Genomic DNA, 16,080 nt, shown 5'->3' on the forward strand with positions numbered 1-16,080 from the left:
TTATTTTATGGCTGCACCCATGGCAAATGGAAGTTCTTGGGCCAGGGACTGAATCCAAGCCACAGCTGAGACCTATGCCGTCGCTGCGGCAACGCCATATCCTTTAACCTATGGCACCAGGCTGGGGAATGAACCTGCACCTCTGCAGAGACGTGAGCCACTGAGCCACAGCATGAACTGCACATTAATTTCTTTTTTTAAACATTTATTTTACTGACATACAGTTGATTTACATTGTTGTGTTAAGTTCTGCTGTACAGCAAAGTTACTCAGTTATATACACACACACAATTTTCTATTATGATGTATTATAGGATATTGAACATAGTTCCCTATGCTATACAGTAGAATCTTGTTGTTTAACCATCCTGTATATACTAGTTTCCATCTGCTAATCCCAAACTCCCAATCCTCCCCTCCACCACCCCCATTCCCCCTTGGCAACAAGTCTGTTCTCTATGTCTGTGAGTTTGTTTCTGTTTCATAGATAAGTTCATTTTAGATTCCATATATTAGTGATATCATGTGGTATTTGTCTTTCTCTTTCTGACTTACTTCACTTAGTATGAATTACATTAATTTCTGAAGACTGTCTCATTCATGGGTTACTGCGGCCACTGGTTAAATGCCGGGATCTTCTGCATTTGTCTTCTACATGGCCCACTGACCTTCTCACTCAGCCCCCATGTACAATCTCAACTTCTCTTGCACGTCAGCCTCCATCTCCACAAAGCCCATACAGTCCATGCCTGTCCTAATGTCTTCTTTCTGGAGCTTCTTGCTCTTAAATGAGGAGCTTACCGGACAGACACCTCCACCTGGGTGTCCCCAGAGGCATTCTAAGCAAATTTTCTTCCCCTCCCCCTTCCCACCTGTACCTTCTCTGCAACCCTCTCTTAGTTACTGACCCCAGTACCGATCCCATTATCCAACCAAGGCTATACCCTGAACAAATCAATGACCCTCTCATCCTTCCTCACACCTGCATTCAGCCAGTTGCCAAATCCTACCAATTTTACCTCCTGAAAAATTTTCAAATTGACTCTTTTCTCTCCACTCCCTGCTGCTCTTGCCATTATCTCATTCCTAGGTTAGTGTAGCAGCCTCCAAACTCATCTTCTGCATCCAGAAGAGCCCCAGGGGAGGGGTCTTAGCAGTACATTCATACGGTCATAGGTTTTTTGCAAAAATAATGTAATTTAACAATGAAAGGCTAAGACCCTTGGCTGTTTGGGCTCCAGCTTTCCTGTGTCATATATTTTCTTCTATCAGGGGGTTTTAGAATGGCTACAGGCATCTTTGTCATTTAACCAAAGGAAAGTGAGGTGGAGTTTTATTTGAGTGTAGAATATATTTACAAGGCTCAATGTTGCTCCCATGAGTAGGTAACTTATTGCTAACAGATTATTCCTAGTACCCAGTATACTGACTCACTTGCAATATGATTGTGCTTTAAGGCACGCAACCCCAGAAATATGTGGGTTGTGGAAAGGAAGCAAAGTCTGAAATGCTATGGGGCTAGAACCTATCTGCAGAAATTTCTTCCAAATATTACAGCTCACGCATGAAAGAACTTGAGATTTCCCCAATTTTGATGACAATCCTAACATTCATATAACACTCTCAGTAAAATGGGAAGCTTTTCTGTTTTTCTAAACTATCAATACTGAAAAATTTCAATCAGGCACTCAAGAGAAAGATTTCCATTCTCTCTAGAGATTACAAACATTGCTGTCATCTGAAGCAATAATAAAAGAGAACGTAGCCAAAAGAACATAAGGAAAGAAGGATGGCAGAGGTGGTTCAGTTAATCCAAAACAAGCTTTTTAAAGTTTAGTGATGTTTGTGATTATTTTAATTTTTAAAAGTTTTGTGATTTGTAATTTTTTACTCATTTAAATATACATTCACTGGGAGTTCCACTGTGGCTCAGCAGTAATGAACCCAACTAGTATCCATGAGGATGAAGGTTCAATCCCAGGTCTCCTTCAGTGGGTTAAGGATCTGGCATAGCTGTGAGCTGTGGTGTAGGTCGAAGACTCGGCTTGGATCCAAAATTGCTGTGACTGTGGTGTAGGCCGGTGGCTACAGCTCCAATTTGAACCCTAGCCTGGGAACTTCCAAATGCCATGGATGCAGCCCTAAAAAAAAAAAAAAGCAAAAACAAACAAACAAAAACACACACACAAAAGGCCAAAAGATGGGAACAACTCCATTCCATCAAGAGATAAATGAGATGAATAAACAAACTGTGGGAGTTTCCATTATGGCTCAGCAGAAAAGAATCTGACTAGCATCCCTGAGGACACAGGTTTGATCCCCTGGCCTCATTCAGTGGGTTAAGGGTGAGCTGTGGTGTAGGTTGCAGACATGGGTCGCATCTGGCTTTGCTGTGGCTGTGGTGTAGGCTGGCAGTTGTAACTCCAATTCGACCCCTGGCCTGGGAACTTCCATATGGCTCAGGTGGGGCCCTGAAAAGCAAAACAAAAAAAACCCCCAAAAAAAAACCAAAAAAAAAACTGTGGTACACAGTCATCCCTTGTTATCTATGAGGTACTGGTTCCCGGACTCTGTCAAATACCAAAATTCCAGGATGCTTAAGGGACTTGAGTATAGCTGCACATAACTTACACACATTCTCCCACACACTTTAAATCATCTCTAGATTACTTATAATACCTAATGCAATGTAAATGCTATGTAAAAAAATTGCTGTGTGCAACAAACTCAAGTTTTGCTTTTTGGAACTTTCTAGAATTTAAAAAATTTTTTTTATATATTTTAAATTTTATTTTATTTTATTTTTTTTTTAATTTTTTCACTTTTTGGGGCTGCATGTGTGGTACATGAAAGTTCTTAGGTTAGGGGTTGAATTGCAGCTGCAGTTGCCAGCCTAAGCCACAACCACAGGACTGTGGGATCCGAATCGCATCCGCAACCTAAACCACAGCTCATGCAATGCTGGATACTTAGCCCACTGAGCGAAGATAGGGATAGAACCTGAATTCTCATGGATGCTAGTTATTGCTGAGCCACAACGGGAACTCTTTTTTTTTTTTAATCTTTTTAGGGCTGAACCCAAGGCATATAGATGCTCCTACACTAGGGGTCTAATCAGAGCTGTAGCCGCCGGCCTACACCAGACCCACAGCTATGCAGGATCTGAGCCTCGTCTATGACCTACACCACAGCTCACAGCAACCCCGATAGTGATTTTGATACATGTTATAACATGGATCAACCTTGAAAACATTATGCTAAGTGAAATAAGCCAGACATCAAAGGAAAATATTGTATGTTTCCACTTTTGTGAAACATCTAGAATAAGCAAAGTCACAAAGACAGAAAGCATAACAAAGCTTACCAGCAGCTGAGAGGAGGGGAGAATGGGGAGTTATTGCATAACAGTTACAGAGTTTCAGTCTGGGTGCATATGAAAAGATTTTAAAATAGATAACAGTGGTTGTTACACGACATTTTGAATGTAATTAATGCCACTGAATTGCATAGTTAATGAAAATTTTGCGTTATGTATATTTTACTACAATTAAAAAAATTAATAATGTAGTATACCAAAACCCACTGAATTGTGTCCTTTAAATGGGTGAACTCTATGGTATGTGAATTATATCTAAAGAAAGAAATATTTTAAAAAATAAATAAGCCTGAAGTGGTTTTTGAGATGAAACAACAGACCGTAAAAGAAGTAAGTCCAGGACTTCCCTTGTGGATCAGGGCATAACTACTTGGCATTGATTCTACAGTGACTCTGGTTCAATCCCTGGCCTGGGAATTTCTATATGTCACAGGTGTGGCCACATGTTTTTGAAAAAAAAGAAAAGTCCACAGGTACTATAACAAAATCAATGAAATCAAACAGTAGTTTGAAAGGTAAGCACAATGAAATATTAATGTACAATTTAAAGGGACAAAAATAATTAAATGCATTCTTTTTTTTTTTTTGTCTTTTAGGGCCGCACTTGCGGCATATGGATTTCCTGAGCTAGGGGTCCAATCCCAGCTGTAGCCGCCAGTCTATGCCACAGCTACAGCAACGCCAGATCCAAGCCACATCTGCAACCTACACCAGGGATCGAACCTGCGTCCTCATGGATGCCAGTCGGTTTCGTTAACCACTGAGCCACGACAGGAACGCCTTATATACAGTGTTTGTGGAGGCATGCATTTGTAGTAAAAGCACAAAAATGTGTATGAAGGATAAATACCATTCCAGGAGAGTAATTACCTCTGAAAAGGGAGGGGAAAAATAGGACATGAACTCTAACTTTATATGTGATGTATTACTTTCTTAAAAAAATCAGAAGCAGGGTTCCCGTGGTGTAGGTTGCAGACGCGGCTCGGATCCTGCATTGCTGTGGCTCTGGCGTAGGCCGGTGGCTACAGCTCTGATTGGACCCCTAGCCTGGGAACCTCCATATGCCGCGGGAGCGGCCCAAGAAACAGCAAAAAGACAAAAAAAAAAAAAAAAATCAGAAGCAAAGATTTCACAATAACCTATGTTAAATCTAGGTATCCGGGACATGGGTGTCTGCAACATTATTTTTATATATTAACATTTTTAAAGTATTTTATATTTTAAAGAAAAACATATATCATAATATTTCTCATAAATAAAAGATTCTCTGGAGTTCCCATTGTGGCTCACCAGAAAACAAACCCAACTAGTATCCATGAGGATGTGGGTTGGATCCCTGGCCTCGCTCAGAGGGTTAAGGATCCGGCTTTGCCTTGAGCTGTGGTGTAGGTCGCAGACGTGGTTTGGATCCCAAATGGCTGTGGCTGTGGTGCAGGTCATCAGCTTCAGTTCCAATTCAACCTTAGTGTGGGAAATTCCATGTGCCGCAGATACAGCCCTTAAAAAAATTCCTTTTATAATGATATTAGAATTAGAAACATAGACTATTTAAGAATAAACATTAATAAATGGACAGGGATGGAGTTCCCGACGTGGCTCAATGGAAACAAACCCGATGAGTATCCATGAGGATACAGGTTCAATCCCTGGCCCTGTTCAGTGGGTTAAGGATCTGGCATTGCCGTGAGCTGTGGTGCAGATTGCAGATGCAGCTCAGATCCCACATCATTGTGGCTGTGGTGTAGGCCAGCAGCTATAACTCTGATCTGACTCCTAGCCTGGTAACTTCCATATGCCACAGGCATGGCCCTAAAGAGAAAAGAAAAAGGAATGGACAGGGACTATTTTAAGAAAACTTTAAAACAAGAGGGATATAAGAAAATACCTGAATAGGAGTTCCCATCGTGGCACAGTAGAAACAAATCCGACTAGGAACCATGAGGTTGTGGGTTCGATCCCTGGCCTCGCTCAGCGGGTTAAGGATCCACTGTTGCTGTGAACTGTGGTGTAGGTCACAGATGAGGCTTGGATCTGGTGTTGCTGTGGCTGTGGCGTAGGCTGGCAGCAACAGAAACTCCATATGCCATGGGTGCCCTAAAAAAGACAAAAGACAAAAGACAAAAAAAAAAAAAAAAAAAAAAAGGAAAGAAAATACCTGAATAGATGGAAAAGCCTAACTGAATGTTAAAGTTTTCTGAAAGCCATACATAAAGGAGTGCATACTATAGGAACCTATTTATATAAAGTCAAATAATGCACAGTAACCTATGGCGATTGAGGTCAGTGGCTGGAAGGACTGTGAGGGGAATGTCTGGGGGGCTGTGTGTTGCTTCCAGGGGTTCATGTTGCATAATTTTACTGAGCTCTACACTTATGAGCTGTGCTTTTTTTTTGGGGGGGAGGCAATGCATATTTTACACTTCCATAGGTCACCACTAAAATAATAAAAATATAGCAGATAACATCCAAAGTAGGGTAGTGGGGGAAGGATGAAATTAAAAAAAAAAAAAAAAAAACCTCAGACAGTTCAAAAGAAAGTAGTAAAGGGACACAAACAGATTATTATAAAATAAGATGTTGAAATGAATCGATGTGTATCAAGAAGTATAATGACCAAAAGACAAAAATGTCCAAACTAGAAATGTTCAAAAAGCCTGAATTAAAAAGCTGAGCTTCACATAAAGGAAGGAAATAAAGAAGAACAGAGAGCTTTGAAACAGAGAACAAATGTACAAGAGAGAACTTGGGAGTCATCAGTCTAAATTCTACAGAGATTAAACCCACAATAAAAATAACGTAAGCAACATTTTAACCACACATCTGAAAATTGAGAAGAAATGGAAAAACTCTGAGTAGTTATGTATAGACTACATTTTTCAATACATTTAGAATTTTTCATAATACAAATATGAACATTTAAGCTGAAATTGAGACTATAGCCTACTTTAAAAAAAGTCCATAACATTTATAGGCAGAAAACCTTTGTTTTTTAACTTCAAAACTCAGGTGACTGAGCAGAAAAACTGTGGTTTTTTTTTAAAGCCACACAGAGACAGGAAACCCCACCTGGGCACGTTAGATGCCTCAAAAGGTCATAATGTGAGTGGGACCATGCAGTTCAGGTGTCAGGCCAGAAGGAAACAGCAATCACTTGCACCAAATAGAAAAAAAAAAAGTATTGCTGACAGGTCACCTTGGCACTGTGTTCACAATGCCCTCGGGTTTTCTTGCCCCCATACTTTAGCTGTTTACATGGACACACGTTCTCTTACCATTAGTGGGAATAAAAGCTATCACTTACTGGACAGCAGAGGTGTCAGGGCTGTCCCAGGGGCCTTTCCCGTGCTCTTTTTAATCCTTGCAACACAAGCAATGCTGCAGAGTAACTTGCTTACAGGCTCACTCTTAATCAGGTGGGGCCAAGACTCAAGGCCAAGTCTAGCTGGTGCTTCCTGTCATCCAAACACAAAGGCCCCAGGAAGTCGTCTGCAGAGCACAGTGAGTCAGGGGTGGCTCTCGCCAAGACCAGCCCCCGCAGCCTGTACAAAGCACTCACCTTCTGAATCACATCTCGCAGAGCAAAATACTTCTCAGTGAGATCCCCAGCCTCACTCAGTGGGGCATCATAATCATAGCTGGTGGGCTGTGGTTGGTAAGGTGTGTTGGCCCCTGGAAGACAAAAACGTGTCACTAGTTACCACAGAAGGTCCTCCCTGGGACAAGTAGTTTGGGGCTTGGCACGGTGGAGGGAGAAATTAAGGGATGCATTAGAGCCAATTGTTAAGTGACACAGAGGTGGCCCTCAGGATGCAAGGCTTAGAGAAAGAAGTTCCTTCCTACAGGTGGCCCTTGCTGAGCACCTTAGCATCTATAGAGTGCTTTCCCCATCCACTCTCCCAGCGGATCTCACAGCTGCGACCCCAGTAGATACCCAGCCCCTGGAGAAATTTAGCATCTGTAGCTGCCTGTGAAACCCACTCATTTCACAGCCAGCAGTGACAGGGCTTATGGCACAGCCCATATGTCTGACTGTTAACCTTGCAGCTGTGATCTTGTTCGTGCTTTCAAACTGTGTGGCTGAGAAAAGGTCTGTGGTGGACACAAAGGTGATGGGGCCCAGGATCAGCAGAAAACAACTGAGAAGTTACCAGACTAACCAAAGATGGAGATGACTACAGACACACATCAGCCCACTGAGATTCAAGTGTAACCTTAGGGCCTTCATAACGTCTACAAAGAGGGGGTGCTGTGATGTGTTTCTCAAATGGCCCGTCAGGGCCCAAGTACTCGCTCATTCCCCTAGCTGCTGGGGCACTGATGGCTCTCAGATGTGCCCCTCTCTGGTTCCTGGTCTCTGCCAGGCTGCCTTGCCCAAGATTATATTCCTTCTGGGAGAGCCCACATCCAGTGATTGGCCAGTGCAGAGATATAAAACCCAGTCCCCTTGCCTCAAAGAGCCTTCCCAGCCCCAGAGCTCCCTCTAGAATCAGCTCAACTGCTTTTTTTTTTTTCTTCTTCAAGGTTTTCTTTTTATTTCAGCTTTACTGAGGTGCGATTGATGTATAAAACTGTAAGATACTTAAAGTGTACACTATGGTGATTTGATATACATATATATTGCAAAAGGATTCCCCTATCTAGTTAAACATCCATCATCTCATATATTTATCTTTCTTTTTTGAGTGTGAAAACATTTAACTTCTAGTCTCGCAGCAAATTTCAATTATACAATACAGTGTTATCAACTATAGCCACCATGTTTTACATTAAATCTTCAGACCTTATTCATCTTACAGTTGAAAGTTTATTTCCTTTTACCAACCTCTTCCTTCAGCTGCTTTCGAAACTGTATCACCACCCAACTTCTCCTTCTGCCCAGTCCTGGTGCAGGTGTTGCCCCTGGGAACACATCCTAATAAACTTCCTGCCAGGGAATCTCAGAGTCCATTTCCCAGGGAACGTGAGCTGACAGAGACTAATAAATAATGCCAACACTGTGTAGACAAAAAAACTAGAAGAGTAAATGGCCTTGCAATTATTGTCCAAGGTGCACAATCTAGACCAGCGGCCCCCAGCCTTGTCACTGATGATGGTCACAGGTAGAAAACCTTCTGCAATGTTGGGAAGTGATCATGTGCCAGAACTGAGCCAACCTACCCAGGAAGAGTCACATGGAGAGCTTGTTAAACACATTCCTAAGCTGCACTTGGGATTCTGATTGAATAAAGTTATTTTAGGATAATCTTATATCCAATCTAATTTTTAAGTAAATGAGGCACAAGATCTGACAGTTCACCATGACTTAGTCACAAATTCCTTCAAGTGATCCCACAGCTTATGAATGATGGAGCCACCTTGGGTGATCCTGCTGATGGTGGGGGTGACAGATGAGCAAGACTGAGGGTCAGGTCACCCCCCAAAGGCTTTCATCCGTTCTCTGCACAGAATCTACGTTTTCAAAGAGCTTAACAACCTAACCAGTTGAACTGATCCAGTCATACTACTTTCTCTCCATTTATTAATCAGAGACAGTGGTTGTTGACAGGACTGTCTACCTCTGGGAACATATATGTTAAAACACATCCTTTGCTGTGAGATGCAAAAAAAAAAAAAAAAAAGTAAAACCACATCCCTTGCTGCAAGGAGCTCACCTTCTCCTTTGTGGTCCCTCCTCTTGTTGTAGGGTGGCAGTGACCTTGCTGCCTGTGCCTTGCTCCATTAGACCATGGCACCCTAGGGGTAGGTGTGGCCTTGTTTACCCAAGACCCCTGCAGAGCCAGGTAAGATAAGGAGCTCCCTAAGGGACTATGAACAACTGTGAACTTCCAGAAATATAGTTGACAGCTCAAAGGAACCCAGGCTGAGAAGCTGGCAAGTGGTTTACAGGACAGACTGGAAAACTAAGTCTGTGCTTGAGCTCTACCGGCGGAATCTTCCTCTGGATGTTTCGGACCAACAAAGGGCAGTGTCCGAGGGAAATCATGCTAACTCAAGGCTTTTTCTGGCCACACTGGTGAGTGTGAGGTAGGAAGACAAGAAATGACAAGATGTGCTTCTTCTCAGCTTTGCATGGTGTGGAAGGAGGGCCTGTCATGGAGGCCCTCACCCAGATGGGGATGCATGGGCTAGAGTGGACACAGACCTGCACAGCCTGGACACCTCCTGTGGGTAGGAAAGGCAACAAGCACCCCAGCCAGGGGTGTGCTCCCATGCTCTCTTCTGGGAAGCTGGCCCGAAGAACAGGCAACAGAGCAGGTCAGAGAGGCCCACAAACATAAGAGGGGTTGTATGGGGTCTGGAACACAGGCTTTGGGCTTCAGGGTTTATCCTAAAGGCAGTGACCACCTTTCCAAGGCCTGAGTTTGAGTCCAGGCTCCACTCCCTGCCAGCTGAATGGGGAACTTGAGGACTTTGAGGACTTTTTTGGGTACCCTGGGGTTTTTTTGTTTTTTGTTTGTTTACCTGCAAAATGGGTCCATAATCCCTAGCCCAGAAGAGATTGCTATGAGGACTAAATGGGGACAACAGAGGCAGAAAAGAGACTTTTATTGCTCATGGCAGGGTCATGGGCAAGGGACAGGTTTAAGCACAACTTCTGAGTGGTAATTTTATATATCTAAATTTTAAAAAAGAAGAATGTATTGTTTTCAATAAAATAATAGGATATAAAATTGTATTATGCAAAAAATGACCATCTTGGAGTTCCTATTGTGGCTTAGCAGAAACAAATCCGACTAGTATCCATGAGGATGCGGGTTTGATCCCTGGCCCCACTCAGTGGGTTAAGGATCCGGTGTTGCCATGAGCATGGTGTAGGTTGCAGACTCAGCTTGGATCTGATGTTGCTGTGACTGTGGCGTAGGCCAGCAGCTGCAGCTCTGATTTGACCCAGAGTCTGGGAATTTCCACATGCCGCTGGTGCAGCCCTGAAAAAAATCAGTCTTTATTCCTGGATTGGATGACCGGTCTAAGTTCCATGGATGGAAGCTAGGAGGAATCCCTATCTACTGAATGGAAAAGGCATCACAAAGTCCGACGTGTTTCTGATGGGAAGACAGACACAGAGATGATCTAACTTCAGTTACCAACCTTGGCACACTACTTTAAGAAAGTGACATTTGAGTTTTGCAATATCTCCACATTTCTTAGCTTTACTAATAACAAGAACATTAACAATTCTTTAAGCAGTTTTCTCCTCAACCATCCCACTTTGCACAAAAGATAGCATTTCAAAGAAGAGGCTTCATTAAGAGTTAATAGTATTCCATTATGGATCCCAGGAAATTGAGATCCAATTAGGCCTCCAAAACTCAACTGGAGGGCACCCTCAATGATTCAGATAGGAAAATGCAGATGTGGAGAGAGATTGGGAACGGGGCTTAGAGAAAAGCCAATATATTGGTCTTTGGTCTTTGCAAAATCAGTGGCAATGAAAAGATTTTGTCATGATTTTTTTTTTTCCTACATCCCCCTCCTCTATCCCAAAAGACTATATAGGCCATACAGGAATACAAAATAGTGCAGCTGACTTGGAATACATTACGGCAGTTCCTCTAACTTTAGGTACAGAGTTAGTTACCATATGAACCAGCAATTCCACTCCTAGGTATTCAGCAAAAAGAATTGCAGCAGTGATTCAAATACTTACACAATGATGTTCATAGCGACATTATTCATAACGGACAAAAATGTCTATTGTTTGATGAATGGAGAAACGAAATGTTGTATATCCACACAATAGAATATTATTCAACAATAAAAAGGAATGAAATACCGATACAAGCTACAACGTGGATGAACCGTGAGAAGATTATACTAAATGAAAGAAGTAAAACATAAAAGACCACATATTGTTGGTTCTATTTGTATGAAATGTCCAGAATAGGAAAATCCATAAAGACAGCAGACTAGTGGTTGCTAAGGGCTGAGAGAAGCGGGAGGGGGTGCAGTGTTTTTTGGGTACAAGATTTCTTTTTGGGGTAATAAAAATGTTCTGGAATTGGATGATGTGAATGGCTGCACAAGTCTGTGGTAAACTAAATACCACTGAATTATATACTTTATTTAAAAATTTTTATTTTTAATTAAAGTATAGCTGATTTACAATGTTTGTTCAATTTTTTTTTTACAGCAAAGTGACCCAGTGACACACATTTTCCTGAGCTATACAGTAGAGAACCCCTTGCCCACACATTCCAAATATAAAAGCCTTCCAAAACCCCAAACTGCCCATCCATCCCACTCCCTCCCCTCTCCCCCCAGAAACTACAAGTCTGCTCTCCTTGGCCGTGATCTGTTTCCATTTTGTAGGTAGGATCATCTGTGCCATATTGAATAATATTCTTTAAAGTCAGGAATTTTAGGGTATGTGAATTATATCTCAACAAAGCAAAATGTTAAAAAAAAAATACTAGACTATATGAACAGGTAATCTATAGACAGAAACTATGACCTGCTTAGCTAGCTTGATTTAAAACAAAACTTTCTTGGACTGGGGGCTTGGGATGGAAATGTTCTAAAATTAGATTGTGATGATGGTCGTACAACTATAAATATAGTAACATTCATTGAATTATTAAAAAAAATTAAACTTTCGGGCGTTCCCGTCGTGGCTCAGTGGTTAACTAATCTGACTAGGAACCATGAGATTGTGGGTTTGATCCCTGGCCTTGCTCAGTGGGTTAAGGATCCGGCGTTGCCATGAGCTGTGGTGTAGGTTGCAGATGCGGCTCAGATCCCACGTTGCTGTGGCTCTGGCGTAGGCCGGCGGCTGCAGCTCCGATTAGACCCCTAGCCTGGGAATGTCCATATACCATGGGAGCAGCCCTAGAAAAGGCAAAAAGACAAAAATAAATAAATTAATTAATTTAAAAAAAACTTTCTAAATGACAGGTTATGTCCTTTAAACATTTTTGTTTAAAGAAAAATGATTTTTTGACCTACTATATAGCACAGAGGACTATACTCAATATTTTGTAATAACCTATAAGGGAAAATAATCTGAAAAAGTGTGTGTGTGTATGTGAATATATATATATTCATATATATATATATGAATCAGTTTGCTGTATAGCTGAAACTAACACAACATTGTAAATCAACTCTATTTACATAAAAAAATGTTTGGAGTTCCCTATGGCTCAGTGGGTTAAGGATCCAGCATTGTCACTGCTGTGGCTTGGGTCACTGCTGTGGTGTGGGTTTGATCCCTGGCCCAGGAACTTCCACATGCCATGGATGTGGCCCCCCCATTTTTTTTTTCTTTTTAGAGCCACACCTGCAGCACATGAAAGTTCCCAGGCTAGGGGTCAAATGGGAGCTGCAGCTGCCGGCTATGCCACAGCCACAGCAATGCTGGATCCAAGCTGCATCTTTCACCTACACCACAGCTCGCATTCCTTAACCCACCGAGCAAGGCCAAGGATCGAACCTGCATCTTCATGGATTCTAGTCAGGTTCATAACCTGCTGAGCCACAACAGGAACTTCCCAATTTTGTTTTTAATTTAAAAAAAAAACAACCCTAGAAACTAGAAAAACTCATATTTACCAATGAAAAATATTCCATTTCTATGATTCCATAAACATTTGTAAATTAAATTTAAAAAATAAATAATTTGTGAGCATCTAAAACAAATATAAGGAGTTCCCATTGTGGCTCAGCAGGTTAAGGACTCAATATCTCTGTGAGGATGCTGGTTCAACTCTGGCCTCGCTCAGTGGTTTAAGGATCCAGGGTTGCTGCAAGCTGTTGGGTAGGTCAAAGATGTAGCTTGGATCTAGTGTTGCCGTGGATGTGGCATAGGCCTCAGCTGCAGGTCCAATTTGACCATGGCCTGAGAACTTCCATATGTTCCAGGTGTGGCCCTAAAAAGAAAAAATAAATAAAAATACACACAAAATAAATATAGAAGGATAATTCATGAGTACCATAATGCAATTCCTCACTTATGTAACGTTAATTATTTCATAACACCCTGGTACTCAATTTTCTAAATATCAGCTTTCAATAGAAAATAAATTCAACATTTCTCTCCTCTTCTGAATAAAAAAAAGATTTTTTAAATTATATAGGCAATTCTTATATATTAGAAAATTTAGGAGAAGACAAATAAAAACAGAAAGTAATTGTTCAGGCATATCCCACAAAATCAAGCACCAAAAACATTCTAGCATGAGCTTCTACAAACAGATGTTAAATGCTCTTACCATTCCAATAGGCGAAATTGGTGCCACCAATAAACATGTACCTACAAGGAAACAAGAGAACAGACAGTACTTTATCATGAACCCACAGTTATGGAGGATGGCCTTCTCTCCAAAAATCAACACTCACATGTTCACATTTGCACCAAGGGCAAGTATGTCGTGGAGGAAAGAAGCCACCACTTGAGTCTTGACTGTCGAGTGAGGTTGGCCCCAATGGTCTAACCAGCCAGTGTAGAATTCAGAATTGATCTAAAAAGAGAAAGAGACATGGAGGAGTTCTCTGGTGGCTCAGTGGGTTAAGGATCCAGCATTGCTGTTGCTGTGGCACAGGTTTGATCCCTGGCCCCGGAACTTCCACATGCCACAGGAGCAGCGGAAGGAAAAAAAGGGAGAGAGAGAAAGGGACATAGAGCTTAGGATAGACTTATGACCTTTACATCTGGCCTTCCCAGTAACTACTGCCCTAAGTTCTCTACTGAGGAACAGGTGAGAAGGGGAGCTGATATGGGCTGGGGGTTTGGATGGAAGTGCTATAAAACTGGGTTGTGATGATCATTGTACAACTATAAATGTAATAAAATTCATCAAGTAATTTAAACAACAGATTAAAATGTAAGACTAATACATTGCAATTATAAAATAAAATTAAATGTATATACATGTGTACAGATATAGATATATATATAGAGAGAGATATATAAAGGAGCTGACATTATTTTACTGGAGATGGGGGACCAATGAGGACATCCCACAATAGTATTGCCTAAACTCAGGTCTCAGGTGCTAACATAGGTAATTCCTGAAAAGTTTTACAGAAATGGAACAGGACCTGTAGTCCTCCCCCGTCATATCCTACACCTGCCTTTTGTCTGTTAAAAAACTTTAGTCGGGGAGTTCCTGTCGTGGCGTAGTGGTTAATGAATCTGACTAGGAACCATGAGGCTGCAGGTTCGATCCCTGGCCTTGCCCAGTGGGTTAAGGATCCGGCGTTGCCATGAACTCTGGTGTAGGTCGCAGACGCAGCTTGGATCCCAAGTTGCTGTGGCTCTCTCGTAGGCCGGTGGCTACAGCTCTGATTGGACCCCTAGCCTGGGAACCTCCATATGCCATGGGAGCAACGCTACAAGAGACAAAAAAAAAAAACAAAAAAAACCCCAAAAACTTTAGTTGGAGTTCCCATCATAGCACATCGGAAATGAATTGACTAGGAACCATGAGGTTGCAGGTTCGATCCTTGACCTTGTTGTGGGTTAAGGATCTGGCATTGATTGCCGTGAACTATGGTGTAGGTCACAGACATGGCTAAAATCTGGTGTTGCTGTGGCTGTGGTGTAGGCTGGCAGCTACAGCTTAGATTGGACCCCTAGCCTGGGAACCTCCAAATGCCGTGGGTGTGGCCGTAAAAAAGACAAAAGACAAAAAACAAAACAAAACGACAAACTTTAGTCAAAGTTTAATAAGAGAAGTAAGAAAATGAAGAAACAAAGGAAAACAGTCAAATAAGACTCAATAATACTAGTTTAGTCAGTAAGCAAAGTCAAGGATCTTTAATTCCTTCTCTAGTGCTATGGATCACACTCTGAGCCATTTCCTGTGAGCTGTCTTACACTGAAACCCCCATCAGATTAAAGAAGTTAACTACATGATGACCAGACTGTAGTCATGACAAGCTATTGCAATTCCTAGAAGTGGACTCAAAGAAATGGGAATAAACCCACTCTGGAACTGTAGATTAACTGTATTAAAAACAAGATGACACTGGTCAGACCACTGCATGAGCAATTTCAAGATGACTGTCAGGGCTGACTGTGCTGTTTCTGTATGTATGTAGCCCCCTTTCTCTGCCTATTCACACCTGAAACTGCCCTTTAAAAGCCCCTCCCCCTGATTATCAGTAGTGGGGGTGGGGGTGGGGGGGGTGGGGAGGTGGGGAGTGAGCCTTTGGACATGAGTCCACACATCCTTCTCCACCCTAGTTTCTGGCCTCCAAAATAAAGCAAACTTTCCTTTCCACCATCTTCACCTCTTCATTGGCTTTTGAGCAGCAGCAGCTGGACCCACTTTAGTTTTTGGCACCCATGTGGGGCTGCGCTCTCACAAGATCTGGCTCCCCAGGTTTTCCCAAATGGAGCCACCTCCCTGACAGTGCTGCGCTGGCTGCAATGAGCTGCCTTCCTGCTCTAGGCTGCTGGTCCCAGAGGGGGATTGAGAGATATTCTTTGCAGCCGCTGAACCCTCGTTTCTCCCCTGCTTGGCACCGTCTGCCAACTTCCACTTTCCCTTAGTGGAATGGAAAGATGCATCTGGATGAGCTGATAAGCCCCAAGACCAAGTAAGTTCACCTGTGTGCACACAGGCACTCTTCTCTTTTGAGCACCAAGTTCTTTTGGGGCATTTTGCCTATTGGTCCTGATGCGTGTCTGCTGTCGAGGACCGTTTGTGAACAGAAAGTTTTTGGGCATTTTTGCCAGTTGGTTCTGACATGTATCTATGGTT

At 42.2% G+C, this 16,080-nt stretch overlaps 1 protein-coding gene across 1 annotated transcript in view; it reads right to left on the minus strand.

The window, feature by feature from the left end:
• Positions 1–16,080, minus strand: part of GLB1 (galactosidase beta 1) — a 100,593-nt gene that overhangs the window by 37,655 nt on the left and 46,858 nt on the right. The window contains 3 exon segments of the mRNA XM_021071553.1: positions 6,933–7,045; positions 13,585–13,625; positions 13,712–13,833. Coding sequence (XP_020927212.1) covers positions 6,933–7,045; positions 13,585–13,625; positions 13,712–13,833 — 276 coding nt within the window.

This window comes from Sus scrofa, chromosome 13 (genome assembly GCF_000003025.6).
Source record: "Sus scrofa isolate TJ Tabasco breed Duroc chromosome 13, Sscrofa11.1, whole genome shotgun sequence".
NCBI classification, from domain to species: domain Eukaryota; kingdom Metazoa; phylum Chordata; class Mammalia; order Artiodactyla; family Suidae; genus Sus; species Sus scrofa.